General features: G+C 46.2%; 1 protein-coding gene across 2 annotated transcripts in view; it reads right to left on the bottom strand.

Annotated features, from left to right (window-relative positions):
- The window catches only part of cntnap2a (contactin associated protein 2a), a 191,365-nt gene that overhangs the window by 138,607 nt on the left and 32,617 nt on the right, over nucleotides 1-20,141 (bottom strand). Inside the window, exon 1 of one of the 2 annotated variants that reach the window (XM_055508675.1) lies at nucleotides 3,006-3,057. The exons of the other annotated variant lie outside the window; for it this stretch is intronic. Coding sequence (XP_055364650.1) covers nucleotides 3,006-3,042 — 37 coding nt within the window. The 5' untranslated portion in view covers nucleotides 3,043-3,057. Of the gene's footprint in view, nucleotides 1-3,005; nucleotides 3,058-20,141 lie in introns of those variants that run through there. 2 annotated transcript variants of the gene reach the window in all.

Here is a 20,141-nt window from a genome sequence, read left to right as displayed (position 1 = left end):
TCCTTCGCGGGGGGAGGGATGGAAAAGTGCGCACTTAAAGCGCGGAGCCGTGTCATTCGCTTTCAAATAAAAGTGGAGGCTCAGGTGTCTGACCAATTATAGTAAACGCTACAGCAGGGGAGTCTCATCAGTTAAACAAGAATTACTGGCTGAGATAAAGGTGAGCGGAGAACAGAGAGATGGAAATCAGCTGCCCTCGTCTTGTTTTCTATCAGAATGGCCGTTAGTGTGATACATTAAGGCAGACTTTACACAGTGGGGTTTGGAAGTTGTGCTTGGTTTGAACTTAAATTACGTTCTAGAGATAAACTCTCCAGTGGACCACAGGGAAAAAAACCTTCTAAAACTAAATGAACCTAAAGAAAAACGAAGCTGGCTGAAAAAGCTAATGTATGTGATTTTGAGCATTTATTTTGGTGGGGTGAACTACTTCCTGATTGGCCAGCAGCGCTTCCCCGCTGCGACGCGCCAAAGCGTCTATATTCACGGGAGTCTGTGGTAAAGCTTTTTACGACGCCGTTGTTTTTCATGTTTTTCGTGGAGACGACTGTGGATTTCAAACACAACGATCAATATACGAGGGGGAGCGGGAGTGAACGGGAGAATGGGCTTGGTAATTCTCTGCACCGCTACTCGTGCACACGTGGAAGTCAGGTTGAAAGCGCAAACAAATGCGCTTCCATTAGTCATTGAAGCACATGGTAGAGACCGACTTGATTCAATAATGGGCTTATGTTGCAGATCCTTGCGTTCGACCACCTGAGGAGCAATGAAATGAGTTGATGAGGACATTCCAGACGTTGAGGGGACGTGAACCATAGCAGGGACAGCGGGTTTGGTGCTCTCGCCTCCCTGTGTAACGCACTGACAGGTCATTGCTCCGGTCCTTGTACTGCACTTCTCCTGGCTGCCTGAAGCAGAAAATTACCTTCATGCGTTCGAGTCACAAACGCAGAGCTTCCCCTCTGCTTCGGGACAGAGCTTCTTACATCATAATCCTGGAGGAAGAGAGGAGCCGAGGCTGTGGAAGCTCAATAGAACCTCGGCCCCGCGCCGCCGCCCCGGTTCTAATGTTCCTCCGCTCTCTCCGTCCCTTGTTTCGATGCCTGGTACATTGGTCTGTCGCTCGCTAATGATGGCAACAGCCCTGAGCAGACTCTCCAATGACAGAACTAATGAGAGGTTTGCTGCAACACCAGCACCAGTCACTGTCGCTGCAGTTGCATTCGCATTATGCATCACGCTGTGTTATTCCTCTTTGAGCAGCTCTGGAGGACGTTTAGTGTCTTCACCAGCCTCCTTCCTTCCTGCCGCCGTCCTTCACTAGGCGACAAGGTGAGCCGTCTACAGGACGCGCGTGGCCCAAGGTGCGCGCTGACCGGCACCTCTCTCTCGCTGCTCCACTGCCTCTTCCGCCTTCCTCCGGCCGCCGCCTCCGTCTGTCAGCTCCCATCTAACTACCTCTTCCCTAATTCCACCTTCCACCAGCTGTTGGTGTCTCCTAATAGCCGTCATCTTGACGCGGGCGGACTGGGAAACCTTCCCGTCTCGCGCGCCGCAAATGTGGCTCATTAAGAGGAAGGTGGGGTAAAGGGGGGGGGTGAGGGGGTGACAGGATTTGGGATCAAGCTGCTGCATTTGCCAGCGTTTCTAACTAATCAGTTGCTGACGAGCGGACGCCCGCAACGTCCCCACAAGGTGGTCATAAATGTATAATGGCGCCCGATTACGACAAACTCAAGGTGTTTCACGGTACATGGTGGACTTAGGGTGAGACAAGGTGACGCATAACATTAATGTGGTCACATTCCACCTCTGATCATACGTTTTATTATTATTATTATTATTATTATTAAGCAGCTAAAGAAAGATAGTGCCTTTAGGTTCAAAAGATACAGAAATGTGTAAAAAATAGATTATCAACAGATGTTTCTAAACACACATGCATAAATACTTTCACTTGCTTTACCACCACCTGGAATTACAAAATATAAAAGGAGGAAAAAAAATATCTATTTGAGGCCATCTGTTTTTCTTTCCAAGTTGTAAAAAAACTTGCGATCCACTTTGAAACAACAGAGCCCAGAGAATCACACGCACTGATTCAAATCCCGAAAAGGCAATTTAATGCCAATTTGTCCGCTGCAATGGACATGTAGTTTTCATAATTCTTCAAGAAAACAATGCAATTTATTGTGTTCCAAGCCCAAGCCAAGTCACACCTATGCAGCCTCGGCGGCGACGTGACAAATTGGGCAGAATGAAAAAGCACAGAGAAGCAGAAGCACTGAGAAAAATGAGACACAAAATATATATCAAATAGCGGCGAGTGAGAGATTAGAGAGGAGTGGGGAAAGGCATTGATTTTTAATTACATGAGATAATTACACAATTGAACGAGGAGGAAAAATAGCCCAAAACACCTTCATGCTGCACACCCACACAGAAGAAAAACTACTACACAACACAAAAACAAATAAATCAGCTGCCACCTACTGTAGCCTTACAATATGAGTAATAAGATATTTCATCTCCTCCTCTCTGAAAGCATTTTAACATAGGCAGCAGGATGAATGTGTGCGGAGGCTTGATATTATTGGCAGGGTGCCACTCAGCAGACACACAAAGTGTGGCTTACGGCAAAATCTGAAGAAAATCAAGTTAGAGCCATCAAAACCCTATTCAGCCAGGATTTGACTTCAGCTTGTCAGAAGCAATCACGCCGATGTAATCAGTTTATTTAGTCCGTAAAGACAAAATAATGTGACCGTAATTTTCCTAGAAGAGGCAACGAAGCCATTACAGCAAACGACATAATAGTTTGTCAGTGCCAAAAGTCACAAGCAGAGACTTTTGGCACACTTTTGAGCTGATGAAAACTCTGATATAAGTAAGTACGAAACACACACACACACACACACACACACACACACACACACACACACACACACACACACACACACACACACACACACACACACACACAGTTGTACATCAACACTTACCTGTAGACGTCAGTGGGAGGGTTTGATCCGTGTCCATGCAAAAGAAAAGACAAACAATACTTTAGAAAAATGCACCATGTATATCTTTACATCTTAATATACAGTAAAATAATGCATTTTATGAAACATTTGCTTTATTATGTATAACAGTCCTTTTAAATGAAGGACCATGCGTCACAGCTACGGTTCTAGATGTTGTGTGGAGAGACTTGTTTCAGCGTAACAGGCAAAAATGTGATTTTGTTTGTGTTGTTCGTAGCAGGTGACACAGTTCAAATGGCTCCATCTCTAAAGAAACCCTTTATTACTGCTCAGGCAGTGTTTTCACCGACCGTCACCATCAGTGTCTGCCACAGAAGATTGGAAAAATATTCAACACTCTACTCATATTTTCATGACGTGTTCAGATTTTCATCGTAAAACAAAAACAACATAAACAAAATAGTGTTTTTTGGGATTTTGTTTGTTGCTCAGTGTCAGTTTGTAAGATTTTACAAACCCAATAAACCTCCACTGTATATTACAGTAAATAAATTAACCCACATTCTGTATATTTATTATTCATAACTGTTGAAATCCATCATTAAGTCTATATGTTATCTGTCTTTGTTGGGTACGTGACCTCATTTGCATTTTACACAGTCCTGACTTTTACACTCAGACCTTTTTTGCCTTGGCTCATTTGATTTATTTTTCTTTTCCTGTGTAGTTTAATGCGTTTCTTTGTTTTATTAATTTTAAAAGCCCACTTACGGCTTGTTCGCTACGACTTTTCTCCCTCCACTCAACGCATTAAAACATGTCCTTCTGGGATAACAGAACAATGAAAAGAATTACAAAAGCACCTCCGATAGCTGGGTCACGGCGCTGGGTGAGCCTGAATAGCGAGGGTAGCGTGTTCACAGTAATAGGGAGGGCGGCGGAGGAGTGAAGAGGAGAGTGCAGGCAGAGTGGAGAGGGTGGAGGAGAGTGCGGGGAGCGATCCGTGATGGAAGCAGAGCTGCGTGCGTGAAAGGGAATGTTACAAGACCACGCTGACGGGCGTCGCACCAGACGAAGATACGGTTTAAGTCAGGATTCACAACATATCCTGGTTCAACTTATCCTCCACTTGTTGCACAAATGCAGGCTCAGTTCGGTCCAGACTCGTTACCATGGAGATTCCTTCTGCGTTTAACCTGCTGCTGTCATTACTTCAGCTTAATTTAACCGGGTTGCACAAATGCAAATTAATCCTGGTCCAGAACAGGCTAACGTCCAGTATAAGCTAATTCTAGTTACTGGATCCTGCAGCTTAACTGTCTTCTCTTTAATAAACTGATCTGAGTTTTTCTACGTTTGTCAAGTGTGTTATTTGTGGCTCATATTATATGTGTTTTGATGAATAATGTCTAATGCATCATCCACCCTATGCTCAACTCGAGTGAGTGAAGTAGAATAGCATACGCTGATCTCGCCCCCTAAGCTACGTATTTCGTATGAACCGGGGACAGAAGGCAGACCTGGAGGTGGCAGAGCTGAAGATGCTGAGCAGGTGGGAGCCGAAGGGGAAGAGAGGAGGAAGGCTAAGGCTGTGGGTGAGACAGAGGGAGGAGGGAAACAAGTCGGAAAGGCATGAGCTGCTGCGCGGCCGGGTCACGCTCGGACGTGGTTTCCTCCTATTGTTACTGCTCGTTCTGCACAACGGTCAACTACTAGGTAGTGTGTTACTATGGCAATGTGCTCATTAACAGCGGCTGCGCTTCATTACGTCCTGGTCAAAAGCCCATTGACACCGATCCCACACAGGGACAATATGAACTCCCACGCTCAAATTCATCGCACACAGTGTTGACACATGGTACAAAGTCACGCTGGGAAGATTCAGTCTCACCACAGACGATCACAAGAGGTTGTTAAAATCAGTGAGCACAGTTAGCACAGAGCTAAAACCAGGCAGTACAATACATGTTTTCTTTTGGTATTAGACATTTTTCAGACATGAAACCTGGATGTGCCCATAGATCAGCGTTATCTCCAGTAGCTGCATCACCCATGAGTCACGTTATCAGCGGAGCTCCTCATACTCGTATCATTTAATGTCACGTAACATCTATTAGACCTTCATAACATAAATACGGCCTCAGCACGCGGCCTCTGTGCTCAGCCTGACCCACATGTAGCTACGCGTTTGGCTTCTGTCCTTTGAAAGACGAGCAGAGCAGTAGTCAAAAAGCTAATCATTATGAGGAACGAAGCCAAGCGCTGGAGACCTAAATGGACAATTAATCAAACCGGCTGCACTGACACCTTTCCCGAGGCAAACTCCCTCGCTCTCATTGTCTTTCTCACACATTATATTTTAAACTTTAAACTTTGTAACAATGCAATAGCAGCATATAGCATCACACACACAATCGGGGGATGATCAGCATCTATATTCAGCTAAAATATGCAGGTCTATGAAAACTAAAGACAAAGACGCACAGATCTATTCGCACAAACGATGACCTCTCTCCGTTTCTCAACAGCACCAAGAATCAGGGCTCGTCCACTGTGGATGAAAGTGGTGATTTCTCTCAGGATGTGTCCTCCACTTTTTGCTGACGATATATCCTTGAGGCTCTGAGTAGCTTGACCCAGATTAGATCATCTGGCAAAAATGACTTGGAATAAGAAGGGCGGCAAGGTCAGCCTCTCCTTGAAACTGGTCTCCTGTTGGAAAACTCTGCAGTATCTCCATATGCAGCACAATGGGACAGATCCAAAGGGCTGACTGGGTATTTGAATGGATTTCTTTTTAGGTAAACGCGTGTTTAACTTGTAGTCTGGTGCAGTATTACTGTATCCATTTGTGAATGGCAAAGCTTGTTTCATTTTGATAAGTAAACTCTCATGATTACAGGTTGGATTTCATTTCCAAATCACCATTGATGAGATGTTTGGGGCACTCTCCCGCCTAAGAAAAGCTCCTCTGAGTCCACATGGACTCCATCATTACCATGCTGAGCGACGAAGCACCTGCTCTTACTAGAAAGTGAGAGTTTGTGTGAGAGAGAGAGAGACGGAGAGAGAAATCCAGCAGACAGAAGAAAGAAAAACATGTAGGGGCCAAAGGTTATTGTGGAGGCACTGGTGTTTAACGGATGGCGGGTTAGGAAAGCTAGAAACACTGTGTGTCGTCTGTGTCTTTGACAAGAGGATCTCACTTTGAGCTATAATTGTATAGACGGAGAGATCAAAAGAGATGGAAGGAGGAGGGGATACGAGGATAAGCAGAAGCGGGGCCTCGTATTCCCAGTGCTTTGTCAGCGCTGCCATCGGAACTACTCACTCACTCTGGACATCCCTCAGAGTCCAAAAATACCCATAGTCCTTCATGTCTATCAAACCATCCACAGTCCGTCCACCTACCTACTGAGCCATTCTACTGGACCTACTCACTCATGGTTAATTACTGCAACAGAAAGGAAATAAAAAGGACAAAATAGTACAGGAGTATATGAGATGATGGGCTTCAGGAGTGAGGGGTGGCTGGAGGGGTGAGGAAGGGGGAGTCTTCACAAGCTGACAATGACATTCATGGAGGCGCTACAGTAGGAGGTCCAACGGACAGCAGACAGCATCAGAGAGCACCCCACACACAGCACGCCCAACACATGCTACACACATACATTATGGATTGGTCCCTTTTCCCCTAGAGGTGCATTACTCTAGCACTTTATCCTGAGAGTGCCAGGCCTGCAGGTACGGGCAGAGCAGAGTAATAGGTGGACAGATGGCTGGATATATACACAGGCATCAGGAGAATCAGAGCCTCAAACTGCAAATGAGACACATACAGAACATTAAGTGCTGGTGGGGAAAAAAGCACTCCAAATAACAACTTTAAGTGCTCTGAAAAAAAACAAGAGCAATGTGAAATGAGTCACTCCAGACAGTAGCTCTGCAAGGGAGAGCTAAAAGTTTCTTTCAAAATAAAACTACAGAGGCTCAGACAGGAAAGAGGAACCTGTTTAAGCAGACATTCAAAAAAAATGCTTGCGCTCAAGAACCAAAGAGTGACACCGGTTGAAATTAAGGCCAAAAAAAAAAAAGAAAAGAAAACATACGGTGAAGTTATCGTGTCACTCATCCTGTATAAAAGCACCTTCAGCACAGAGTTCACACAAACAGGCTTTCAAGTCGAGTCGCCCTTCAACAGCACGCCGCGGCTCGTGATATCGTTTACATCTGCGGTCGCTTTAATTAGCTCGATAAGAGCAACAAAACAAGTCTGCGAGCTCACTAATTATGCAGTTCAGTCCAGTCAGTTAGAAAATAACAATGCTGACTGACAAAGTGAGAGGCGGGGGGGCGGCTTTCAGGGAGAGGGTGATGGAGAGTGTGGGCTACCTGCTCTGGTGCTTCACTAAAGAGCCGACTGTCACCACACTGTCATTTGTAATAGCTGGAATGAAATAGTTAGTAAAAAAAGCTACATTAATTGCATATAAAGGCCCAAAATGAATATATGTTATATCTAATGTTTGAATATTATCTATTCATGCAGTATAGACACTGTGCATCTCTCAACTCACCTTTATTCTCCATATGTAGCTCAAGCAGTAACTGGCTCGTTTTACCCGTTTCTATACTGTTGATTGTTAAACCTGACACTAGTCACTGACACAGAAAGAAACAGCGTGTGGGCTCATGTTTCTGCATTTGCTGGCAGCCTGCTGCACTGTATGCAGCCAATTCTGTGACTAGAACGACTGTTGTCTCCCTCAGACCATTAATCAAACAGTAACACCAGGAATAAACTATAGAGACCACTATGACAATGTCCCAGTTACTCTGGAGGATGCTCAGAAAAGGCTGCCACAGCTCTTACCTTCACCTTCAAGCTCCATTCACCTCTACTACATCTTTTATTAATGGACATCATGTTTTAATGTTATGAAACGAGTAGTTTGGTGCAGCCCAACATCAGAAAAACTAATTTGCCTCTAAAAGGTTTTTACAATCTGTACGGCATCCAGAACCTGCTAACCTCAGACTCTCCCAGACGTTTATGGAAAAGCTTACAGGGGACAAAAAACTGGCTGACTTCCTGCTGGCTGGCTCATCAGATTTGGAACCACTCCCAGCCCTGTGGGATTTACACCAGCAACCTTTGTATCGGCGTCCCCGGCTTCCACTCGGTGCAGTGAAGCTGCCTGGCAATTTGATTCAGCAGCAGACTCGGACTGGAGGCTTCCCAAGGCCTCACCTCGAGCGGTGAACGCTGTTCAGGTGTACGGGGAGACACACACACACACACACACACACACACACACACACACACACACACACACACACACACACACACACACACACACACACACACACTCTAACAGCATGTGGTATTTCATACACATACTGTAGTAAGTAGTTTACATATTTTCTCATGTAGAAAGTTGCAAACCTATTCACACACACACACACACACGGTTGTGTGAGGGTTGCCTGTTTAGCAGTCAGTCCAAACTGTGCTGGGAGTCTCTTACTTTCCATATGACCTTTTGTCACTTTGCCAGTGACATTTTAAATATGCTCTTACCCACCTTTGTCAGCAGCCTTGTCTGCTCGGAGCTAAACAAAGCAGAACTGCTGAGGAAAATACAAAAACAGAGAGCATGAGAAAGAGGATGGTGAAACCGAAAGGGATAAATAAAAAAAGACTCAAATGAGAAAAGAGGGGTCATGGCTGAGAGCAAGCGCAGATAAAGGCAGGTGGAAAGGTTTAGCAGATTGAGAGAAAAAACAGTTGAGGCAGTGTATAAAGAGACAAAGAGAGACAGTTTAGGACATGAGGGACCACAAGGAGACAAAAAATGAGACAAATGTAGGAAAAGATGGGCTGAAAGAAGTGCTTAATGGCAAGAAAAGAGCAAAAAGGCAAAGGGTGGTGGGGGGGAATGAAAGGGTAGATGGAGGCAGGAGGGACTGATAACGTGAAGTAGCCCAGAGCAGAAAATCAGAAAAGAGCACCGTGGGAAGCGAGAGATGTGGCGAGGAGAAGAAAAGGGGGAGCGCCGGCGAGGGGGAACGTGAAAGAGCGAGGGACGGAGCGGGCGTCGCCGCGGAAATTACCGCCGTCCACGCTGGAAATGTCAAAAGATATGCGAGGGCCCCGTTTTGGAGCTGTGATAATGTGCGAGAGCCATTCATCTCCAGCCAGAGGGTGTAGTAGGATCAATAAAGTCTCAGTATTAATAGGGACCCCACCGCTGCATTAATAAGAGAAACGAGCGCCGGCAGCGCTCGCTGACATAAAGAACTCCGGAACGCGTGAAAGATCACAGTGTTGACAGCGGGGGAGGGGAGGAGGGGGGGGTCCTCCAACCAGCAGGCCCAAGGTCGCAGGACGGCTGCATCCACTATGAAGCAGGTACAGTAAAGTAATACCCTGTACAGTGGATGTGATAAAGGTCAAAGGTCACGCCTGCTTTACCGGCGGTTTCCAGCCTCATTAAATATGTGAATGAGGATTCTTAGACAGAGACTTATCAAAGGTCGGGGAAGGTTGTTCTCCTCTGTCACCGCCCCCACAGGCGACTTGACATTTTGAGAAAGTGTTCAAAAGGACACGTCCCAGCTTCAAACCCGTCCTACTGTGCGAGGAATTAAAGAGACTCCAGCCTCCTGCGTCCACCTCCAAAGGCACAAGGCTTGGAAGACGCTGCGTCCCAGAGGTCAGGCCTGCACCAGCATCGTGTGCGCGGTCATGAGCCGCACGGAGCAGTGACATTCATCCAGCAAAGCTTCATTATCAACAACATAAGTAACTAACTTAGAAAAACTAAGCTTCATTAGCCCTCATGACTCAACGCAGCGGGAGATTTTCTTCTGATAGCATGAAAAGGATGACTGCACACACTCCCACAACACACTCATTAATACCCACAGATGCACAGCAACACACAATTTGTGCCAGTCTCGCGTCGCTATAGAGGAGAAAAAGACCTCGGGCAGTCCGGAGAGGGAGCCGGTAATGAGAGGGGGAGCGTCGGGACGGAACTTTGGAGCGGTTGAAGCGAAGCAAAGTTGCTGCTCACTTTCGAGGCCGGCGAGCTCGCACGGGGAACGAGGCCGCGGCTCTGAAGGAAGCGCCGCACCGACGGGCGTTTGAAGCAGGGCATGTGTACTTAGCCGAGTACGTGAGAGCACGTCTCAGGAAGAGAGCGGATAGTCAAATAGAGAGGGGGAAAGTGTGTGTGTGTGTGTGTGTGTGTGTGTGTGTGTGTGTGTGTGTGTGTGTGTGTGTGTGTGTGTGTGTGTGTGTGCGTGCGTGCGTGCGTGCGTGCGTGCGTGTGTAATCCGGGCCTACAGTGCAGACTGGAGAGTGTAAGTGGGTGATCTGAGGGCATGATTTGATCAAAGGCACTTTGATCGCAGGGAGACTCGTCCAGTACCAAATACTGTATGAGCCTTCCTCGTGGGCACACGCGCTCAGACGCGCTACAGCAATAGGATAATGGGAGAGGAAGAACACTGGTGGTGGGAGGGGGGAGGGGAGGGGCGTCCGACTGGTCCTCTGTTCGCCTCCAGTCGCCCAGTTCACGGGTGATGTTCGTTCTGACACTCGCTCGTTTCCTGCCAGACGACGCGCAGGTGAGCAATGCTCGCGCCGCTCTGTTTGTCTGCAGCAGCGCACGCGTCCCGGGCCTCTTTTCTCTCCCCCGTTTCCTCTCTTTTATTTCCTGCCCCGCAGAAACACGGAGTGAATGATCGCCTTTATCGTTTCGCGCTCACAGCGGCGCGTCGCCTCAAATATCTCCGTGGCATCTCTCTCCTCCGCTTTTCTTATCCGGCCTCTCTCAACTCTTTATCTGTCGGCGGAGCCCGCAATTTTTTGTAATTGTCTCATTGCGTTCGCCTCTGAAGGTGAAGGTGGCGCCGACGTGAAGGCGACGTACAGTGAATTACGCTCGGCGCCGCAATGAAAAGGAGAGCTGTGATCTGGCAGTCGCTGAGGAAAATTAATAAGACACTTCAAAAACACTGGTGCTTGCGTGTTGTGTGACTAAAGAGCCTCTATACAGGACCAGCAGCCCAGGAGGCGGCTGAGCAGGCAGCTGATGTCTTTGCTCCTCTACTTCGCCAGATAAACGCGTTTTGTCCAGTGCATCGTGTCTCTGAATACTTCATCTTCACACACTGTGGCTCCTCAGTTCAGTGACTCCTTGTTACTATATATTAAACACAGGACCTGCTTCTCATCAAACTGCACTCACTGGTGGAAATGTTCCGATATTGTAAGAAACATAACATACAACATATGAGTCACTGACAAGTATCAGGGAGCGATTTCAAGGTTCAACTGTTAAATCTCAGCTCCTACAACTTACATTCAGTCAAAGTGACTTTTGGGGAAAATTAACTTTTTTGACTTTGGCCAAAGCGCGTAGCATTGTTCATCTCTCATCTATTTCTGTTGCTACAGTGAAGAGTTGAGGCATCACGTCGCTTCGAAGTGGTATGAACACAGAGGGCAGAGGTCAAACCCAACAGGACATTCAGTTAAAGCCAGAAACAAGCGACGGGATCCATAAAAATCCATAAAGCTGTACTAGCATTAATTTTAACGTGTGTGTGTGTGTGTGTGTGTGTGTGTGTGTGTGTGTGTGTGTGTGTGTGTGTGTGTGTCTCCTTCCTGCCTCTCCCGCATGAAGGTCTGTAGCTGCGTGAAGCATCGGTGTCTCAGGCCTCCTCTTTGATTACAGATTTAGCCGACAGCTGATAGTACGGGGGAGGTGAAGTGTGAACGCTGGTGCTTCAACATGCTTTTATGGCGGCGCGTAGAGGAGTCGGCGGCTGAGGACGAGCACCGCAGCAGCCTTCATCTGGAGAAGAGAGCGCGGCCGGAAGGTCGGTGCAGGAATGAATAAATAAATAAATGAAGAGAAATGACGAGAAGCAACACACACACACACACACACACACACACACACACACACACACACACACACACACACACACACACACACACACACACACACACACTCAACACTTATCCTTGTTATACATACTCTATATACACACACAAAACAAACCAGACAGTAAGCACATACAGACCCACTCACATTGTAAAGTCATTTATTATTCATAACCCAGTGCATTCTTCTTTCATTCAGCTATGATGAATATTCTATGGGGAGATAAAAGGGGGTTTTGCCCCGTTTGCCCCCCTGGTGATATAATCCACTAACACCACATAGTGACGCTGTCCCACCAACACGCGTGCACGTCCAGGGTCCGTGCTTCGCCCCCCCCCTCTCTGCGCAAACACACAAGTTCATCTTCAAGTGCCAAAACAAGGACATGTTTCGCTCCCTCCTCTGTGCAAAAATCAACTCATCCTCTGAGGTGGCTTTTAAAAAAAAGGCACTCAAAGCAATTTAAATGGTTTGTCTAAGGAAACGCAGCGCAAGGCTGACGGGGCTATTTGAGGATTTATGGAGACGTGATGATTCACACATGTGACTAGCTTTAAGGTTCTTCATAGCCCGCATCGCAGCACTTTGATCCTGCCTTTCAGCTCTAATCCCATAACCCTGCTCTTTGTGTTGGCTTAAGTGTTTTCCCACGCCTGTTTGTGTTTGTGTGCGCTCCCACTGCCGATGCATCTACTCCACGTTGATGCCGCTAAACTCGCTGAGGAGACGCAACAGCAAAACTTTACTTTGGGACAAACAACTTGAATATTTCTAATAACTAGGATGAAACTGCAGAGTTTAGCACCAATTAACAGAACCTCGGATTCAAGCCCACACCAGTACTTCTATTTGATGAAAGGAGTCCAATAATAAAAGTACAGGCCCCGGTAGTGAGTTGTAGTCTTTGTTTTCATGCCATCTTCATCGGCAGCCGCCACGGCCGAACGCAGGAAGGAACAGTTCATCGGCTGCTGATGTTACTGGGATCAGCGCCATAGAAGCGCTGATCGCCTCATTCAGCCCCTCAGCGGGGCGCCATCACTGCAGCTACTCAGGAACGCCAGACGCAGGCGCTTATTTTTAGCTGCACGCCGTCTGCGCTCCGTTTCAGCCTGTAGTTCTCGTCTGCTGCCGCGTCGTCTCTCCATTCATCCGACGGGTACAAACACATCTGAAGCCGCAATGAGTACACTGAAATTTGTTGGCAGCCTTCTATTCAGCGGCAGTCAGGGAAGATGTCAAAGTTGATTTCCTTTGGCTTTACTCTTTGTCTCCCACACGCTCTTCCAGCAAATTTACTCCGCCTGTCATTCTGAAGCCGTTTTCACATCGAACCCTCGTTGTGTCGCCGAGGAGGTGGCGCTTGACGTCCACGCACACACACACACACACACACACACACACACACACACACACACACACACACACACACACACACACACACACACACACACACATCACTTTCAAAACATCACTCATGAAGAAACTGTTCTGTGTTTTTTTGCTAATTGTACATATTTTAATCAAGGTTTGGATAAGAACGCACTTTAAACAAATCCAGGAGTTCAGCATGTCAAATCCAAATTTGTAAGTGCTTAATCTACGTCCTTTTTTAGAATAATTACAAGTATATAATACAATTTGTGCTGTGAAAACGACTCAGGAGAGAGGACAGAGTAAGTAATGAGAGAAAGGAGAGCTGGGGAAGAACAAGAGGGCAATCAAGTGTTTCCAACGCGAGGTGTTAACAAAGACTTTGTGTAAAAACTAATGGGAAGTGTCAGCGCACAGGCCATCGAGGAGCTAGCGCCCGACACGGCAGCGCGCGGCGCCAAGGACGGATTACGTGCATCAGAGACCATTGATCCCCGCCGCGTGCTTAACAGCTATATTGATTCCAAATTGTGACTTGTCCCGGCTCGTCTGTGCATATCTGCCTCTCATCGACGCGGGTCGAGAGGCCGGCCCGTCATTCACAATGTGCGCCGGTCGATGGAGGAGAGGCCGCGTCCTCGGACGCCGCCGCGCGCACCGCAGGGGGCGAGAGTGTGATAAACAGCAACACATCTGATTTCAGACTCTGAAAGATCAGATCAAACACAGAACTGCGTGGTGTTTATTTAATACAAACCAGTTACAGCACTGAAATCGGATCAGTGTTGGTATCATTAGTAGTGTTCTCATATTATTTGTGCAAGAAATCTTCTAATTTTCCATCCCAACAGGTGGAAAGCCGCAGTGTGACTATACTTCATCTTAAACATTGAATCTATTATTTTTTATTTTTTCAAAAGATTTGAACGAATCTTGATACTTGATGTTTGTGGAGCTCAGCGGTTGAGTGAATCACTAAGTATGTGCATGGCTGCGTGCCCGTATCCTGTGGATGAATGCGTCCACTGTCACCTCGCTACACCCCCCCCCCCCCCCCCCCCCCCCCCCTCTCTAAGAACCAAGAAGTCAAGCGCTAATTGAGTGTTGTCTCTGAGATGCAGAACATAAGCAAATGAAAACGCCGGAGAACAGTGAGCAGATCCGCGTTCGCCAGCGCCCATCGCGTCCAAATAGACCGTACGTCGCCTTCGAAGTTCACTCGCCCCACATTTCCATCCTCTACTCCACTTTCTGAGCCTGGCTGCTTCACTCGCGTTCCCACCCATCCGTCTCTGTCGCTCTCCCCCTCCTCTCCCCCTCCTCTCCTCTCTGTATGCAGGTCACCGTGGCTGCGTGAAGCGGCACCACAGTGCACGACAGAGCAACAAAACTAAATAAATATATAAAAGGACACAATGAATAGTAATTTATAGGAGGAGGGAGGAGGAGAAAAGGTTCCTTTCCATTTCTCTGTGCTTGCGTTGCTCTTGTTGCCCAGAAGGAATACACATAATGTATGCACACCCACAAAGTTGCTCTGAAACAAAAGGCCAGATAAGATAGAGAAGGAAAGAAGCTGATGGAGAGAGAAATACAAACGGGGAAGGGAGAGAGGAGACAAGGAGGCACAGGAGTCAGGGTTCAGTTCACTGGGAAAATTCTCTCTTCTGCTGCACTGTAAACTAAATTCCCTCCACTTTTTTAATCTCCCTGGTTCAACTTTTCCAAGCACATAAATGCAACGTTGTCACTAACGAAGTGCAAAAACCGACGCTGCCCTTGAGATTTTGATCAGCTTTTTAGATGAGCACCCTTGGATTGACCTACGGGCCACAAAATGATTGGCTGCCCACATGGGAATAGGCATAACATGCAGCAGGAGATCCTATCAAGCGCAGTCTGACTGAGATTGCATGCTAGGAAAACCACAGGGGACCATCACGCCGGCGTAATGTAATATTTCTGTCGAAAAGGAAATCAAACTGAAGAGTTCATATGACTTATCTTAATGGGTTAGACAGTTACATTAATACACTGTCTCACTGACAAATGTGCTCTTTGATCAGCTTCAAATAAAAGTAAAAAAAAAAAAAAAAAAAGAAAAACATCTGCTGTAGTCTCACAAGAGCTGAAAGTGCTATCAATCTTTTTATTGCACAACAGTGAACTGATCAAAGGCCTTAATTGTGTTTCGGGAGCAATCTATGAGCTGGAGAGAGGCTATCGGAGTCTGAATTCGAATTCTGACCTTTGTCTGCGATTTTCTCTTGTGTCTCAATTCTGTTTTAGAAAGACCGAACAATGTGATATAATCAAGACAATTGTCACAATTAATACTACTATATGTACATTTGGAACTTTGATTAGCTGTTCAGACACTGATTGACAGCCCACATCAGCCACTTCACAACAAAGGATGAATATTAAATGGGACTGACTGAGCAGACAGCCAGAGGTCAAAGGTCAAAGGAATCAGTGTGGTGGGTTTTTGTTGATGCCACCTAAATTATTCAGATTCTAGTTCATATGATGTGAAAAAAAGTTTTTATACGTCCCGGCCTCAATCCTCACGGATTTCCCCAAGCAGCGCTGCTCATGCGTAGGTTTAATGAGGTGTTAATGTTGATGTCAGGGTTGATGAATGAAAACCTAAGAGTCTGACAGCATTGATCAGTCGCAGCAATCAGGTATGAGGCATTAAACGGTTCCCAGCACCCAGATAGCAAACGAAAACCGAGCTGCCCTGGTTTCATGTGGCACATGGTGTCACCAAGATGCTTAATGCAACTGCTGATTTAAGTGTTTATTTAATGGAACGTTCACACAAACACACACACACACACACACACACACACACACACACACACACACACACACATACGAAGCGGCTGCAAACACCAAGGGCAGACTAATAAATCTCACATGCACAGTTTTAGTTTAAAAATTTATCAAGATTATGAAAACGTATGACCTATTTTTTTATTTAATGTATTCATAACTACATTTTATTGAACTATTTAGGTGATATTCATATTTCTCGTCGAGCTAAAATCTGTTCCATGCTCACAGCAAAAAGTCACTCCTCGGAATAACCGGAGTAATGCTACAAACAACGCGGAGCCTTTTCTCATATTTCCAAACCGTCTATGAAAATGTTTTACCTCGTCTGTGCTGTCAAAAAAGCAATACGGACGGGGCTACAGTTATTAATGGTATCCGCTGCCTCGGTCTATACTGGCCTGGAGAGATAAAGTCCGCGCGTTACATTAAAACAGACACTCGCCGAGCACACACATACACACAAATCGCTCAATCTTCAGAAGAACAGGCTCGGAGTGAAACAGTGTCCACATAATCAGAATGGAAAGCCCGGTTGAGAGCCCTCTATCCAACCGTCTGGTAGAAATGATAATAACAACAGTATTTGGGTCATGAGGAAAACTCAGACAGACTCGGGGTGAAGAGGGCACCGCGACTTTATGAAGACTATTCTTCAAAGTTTGACAGCGGCTGCAGACTTGAGACTAGGAATATATATGAGTTTAAATGTCTTCTCATTTTCCAATATCACTCATTCTAAACATCAACCGTGCTCGGACCGCAGGCCACGATGTCACTGCGGTACCGGTGCATGGTCCCGCGGCTGGTTACTCTATGTGGAACTGTGAGATCCCATGTGGAGACGTGCCCGGTTAGATTTGTGTGTGTGCATGAGAACCCTGGTTAATGATCTCCTCAATGCAGACATGTGTGTGTCTTTGCACCACCCTCCGCCCACAGGCTTACAGTCGATCCCACTTTGGCAGCATAATGGCCCAGGCCGCGATTGAAGTTACCCTTCATTAGTAGGAGAACAACGTTAAAAGGAGGGCTAGTCTGGATGAAAGTATTATGCCGTAATTCAGAGGGGCTGAGTTTTTATCAAGGCCTATATGAGAGGGAAAAAGGCCTAATGGTTTCAATTGCCAGAAAATTACAACTGCAATTCACACTTCAAAAGACTTTGATTTTCCCCTGGCCTTTCTACTTAGATGTGCTGAACTCTCTTTAGATTGAAGCTGCACATCCCAGATGCACGTCCCAACCCTAATTTGAGCCCTTTGCCAAACTCAGACCTCTTTATCATCTTGACCTCTGTGATCCTGGAGGAAGGCACGTGCTGGCAGGACGAGCTCGGTACACCGGGAGAAGCTTCCAGAAACATGAACGGCAACAACAACGAGCCTTTAGCCTTTGACTCAAGCATCAAACGTGCGCTGCAGAATCTAAAATGTGCATTTTCTTATTTAACGTAAAGGAGAAAACATTCCTCAGTTTCTTCTTCATGCACCAAAACACTTACATGTCTTTGAGAGAGGAGACAAACTGGCACACACACACACACACACAAACACACACACACACACACACACACACACACACACACACACACACACACACACACACACACACACACACACACACACACACACACACACACACACACACACAAAACTTGCTGCTGCAAAGACCCTGGGTTACACAGGAAGCAGGACATGATGCAAGCCTCCTGCAAACAGATAGTGAGACTGTTTGAGAAGTACATATACTGTATGCTTACACCTGTAAGTGTGCGTGGGTGGATGCGTTTGGGTTTGGGAGGAGGGGGTCAGCAGATACAGGGGGAAACTGGAGAGAGAATGCGAGCAAACTCAGCCAATACAAAGAGAGAGGAGCTGCTAAAGAGAGAAATAGGAAGACTGGAGGGTGAAGCAGTAAACAGAACCCAGCAGACCAAGTATGTCATCACCTCCATCTCTCAGTGTCCAGGCCTCTCTCTCCCACTCTTAATGTCTCCATCTGCCTGTCCATCTCCGTCATCCTGCTCAACATTTACATCCTAATGCCTCTCTCTTTTATCTTTCCCTGGTTTTCTTCATCCTCTGTGTTTTAATCCACACATCTGTTCCAATCTCCAAACCAATTAAATGCTGTCTGCAATTACCCTCTTCACTCGCATCTCCTGGTCTCAACCAGCTTTGTGTGCGTGCGTGTGCCTGAGAGGGAAAAGATGTTCTTTCACCATTATTTTAGGTCTTCAGCTCGCATTTTAAAGAGCTCCAGAATCATCGCTTCCTGCACAAAGGCGCACACTCAAGTACACATTTGGTCAAAGTGGGACAGAAATGCTAATACACACAAACACGGAGGTGGACAGTTTAAGTGGTCATAAGTGGTCGCGTTTGTATTAATCCACAGAACATGTTACGGGTCCTGAATGCTGAACTGGACATGGCAGCCTTCAGTGTGGATATAAATAATGAACAACTCTGGCTGTAATGATGCTCGGAATGCCGTCTTCATCACTGGGCCTATAGAGGGAAAGGTGCAGTCTGGGTAAATGAAGCCGCTGCCTGGTGTTTTGGAGGAGTGTAAATCATTTAAATCACCTCAGACTGCATCATCACATACTAAAGCCAGCCTCGGAAAGCTTCACGACGCAAAACAGCATGTCAAGGAGCGTCTGCGATGCTGTTTGTTGCCACATATCCCAGCTCACGCGCTGCACATTTTAAATCGGGAACCACTGTGGCTGCCTTTGTCGATTTTGTCGCTGCTCTTGAATGCTGCCCCGCCGCCTTCTTTCAAAAGAATTAGGAAATGAGGAAAAATAGAGGAGAGGTGTGAGAATGTAATTATGAAAGGGAAGGGACGCTGAACAGGGCTTTAGTGAACAACCAAGGAGCTGTCCATGGTGCTGAAATCTCAAAATACATCCAGCTTCACTGTCTACATTTAGTTTTTCTGGAGTAACAAGCAACTCACCGCATTCACTCTGTCAACATTTATCAGCGGTGACATGATTTGTTAGCGAGTTAAAGTCTTCAAGTTGTATAATGGCTTCAGATCTAAATATCCCACAAACATCTGTCAAAGTGGTGCTGTTGCTAAATGATTGGGAAAGAAAAGAAAATCAAAGTGCTAGAGTCAATTTAAAGCAGACTTGTTGACAGAGCGGCTTCTAGTGTACATGTCACAGCCTCCTCCTTTTTCATTTGGTTTTAATTATGCCTCAACCGCTGTGTCTGTTCGTTCCCTTCTGAATGTGTGTCTCTTACTTGCTACTCCACACGTCAGCCTGGAGCCAATCTGCATGCTGTATATCTCCGTGTGTGTTGTGGCGAGTATATGTTGGTTTAAAAGACGAGCAGAATCCCTGGGAGGACTAAAGCGAGTATCCATGCACAAAATCACAATCACGACTTCAGCAAGTCTCAACTTCTGGAAAATATAAGGGTTAAACAGACACAGCCAGAATAATGTCCTCCCTGCCAGATCCAGACGCACACACAAACACTGAAACACACAATTTCCACAGATCATTAGGCACAGAGCGTCATCAATACCCAATCTCAGCCCCATGTAATTAGTCCCCATAGATTATTTATTGAACTCAATCAGGTGGCCATAACTCAAAAACTGGTATCAGCAATAATGGCACTACTGCTGATCAAATGTCTGCTGATGTGAACCTCAAACACTGGCTGTTCTCTCAAAATGTGTTTCTGGCTAATCACAAAAATAAAAATAATAATAATGATTATTATTATTATTTATAACGCAATGTTGCGCTTTTGAGTGGAGATAAAACTGCAAGGATGGATTTCTAGGAGCACTTCTGTTGTGTAGAGAGGGATTTATTGTTTCCTGCAGGACGTCTGCCAGAATGTGTCTCAGCAAAACAATACGAGGCGAAAGGTATTATTGTCCCACCAGATGTAGGCTACATGTGCAATCAAGGCACGCAGCCTAAGAGAACAATATTCAGTTCAACTCCTTA

The sequence above is a fragment of the Betta splendens genome, chromosome 4 (genome assembly GCF_900634795.4).
Source record: "Betta splendens chromosome 4, fBetSpl5.4, whole genome shotgun sequence".
Taxonomy (NCBI): domain Eukaryota; kingdom Metazoa; phylum Chordata; class Actinopteri; order Anabantiformes; family Osphronemidae; genus Betta; species Betta splendens.
The sequence above is the reverse complement of the archived record's forward strand: the minus strand, read 5'-3'. Positions and strand labels throughout refer to the sequence as shown.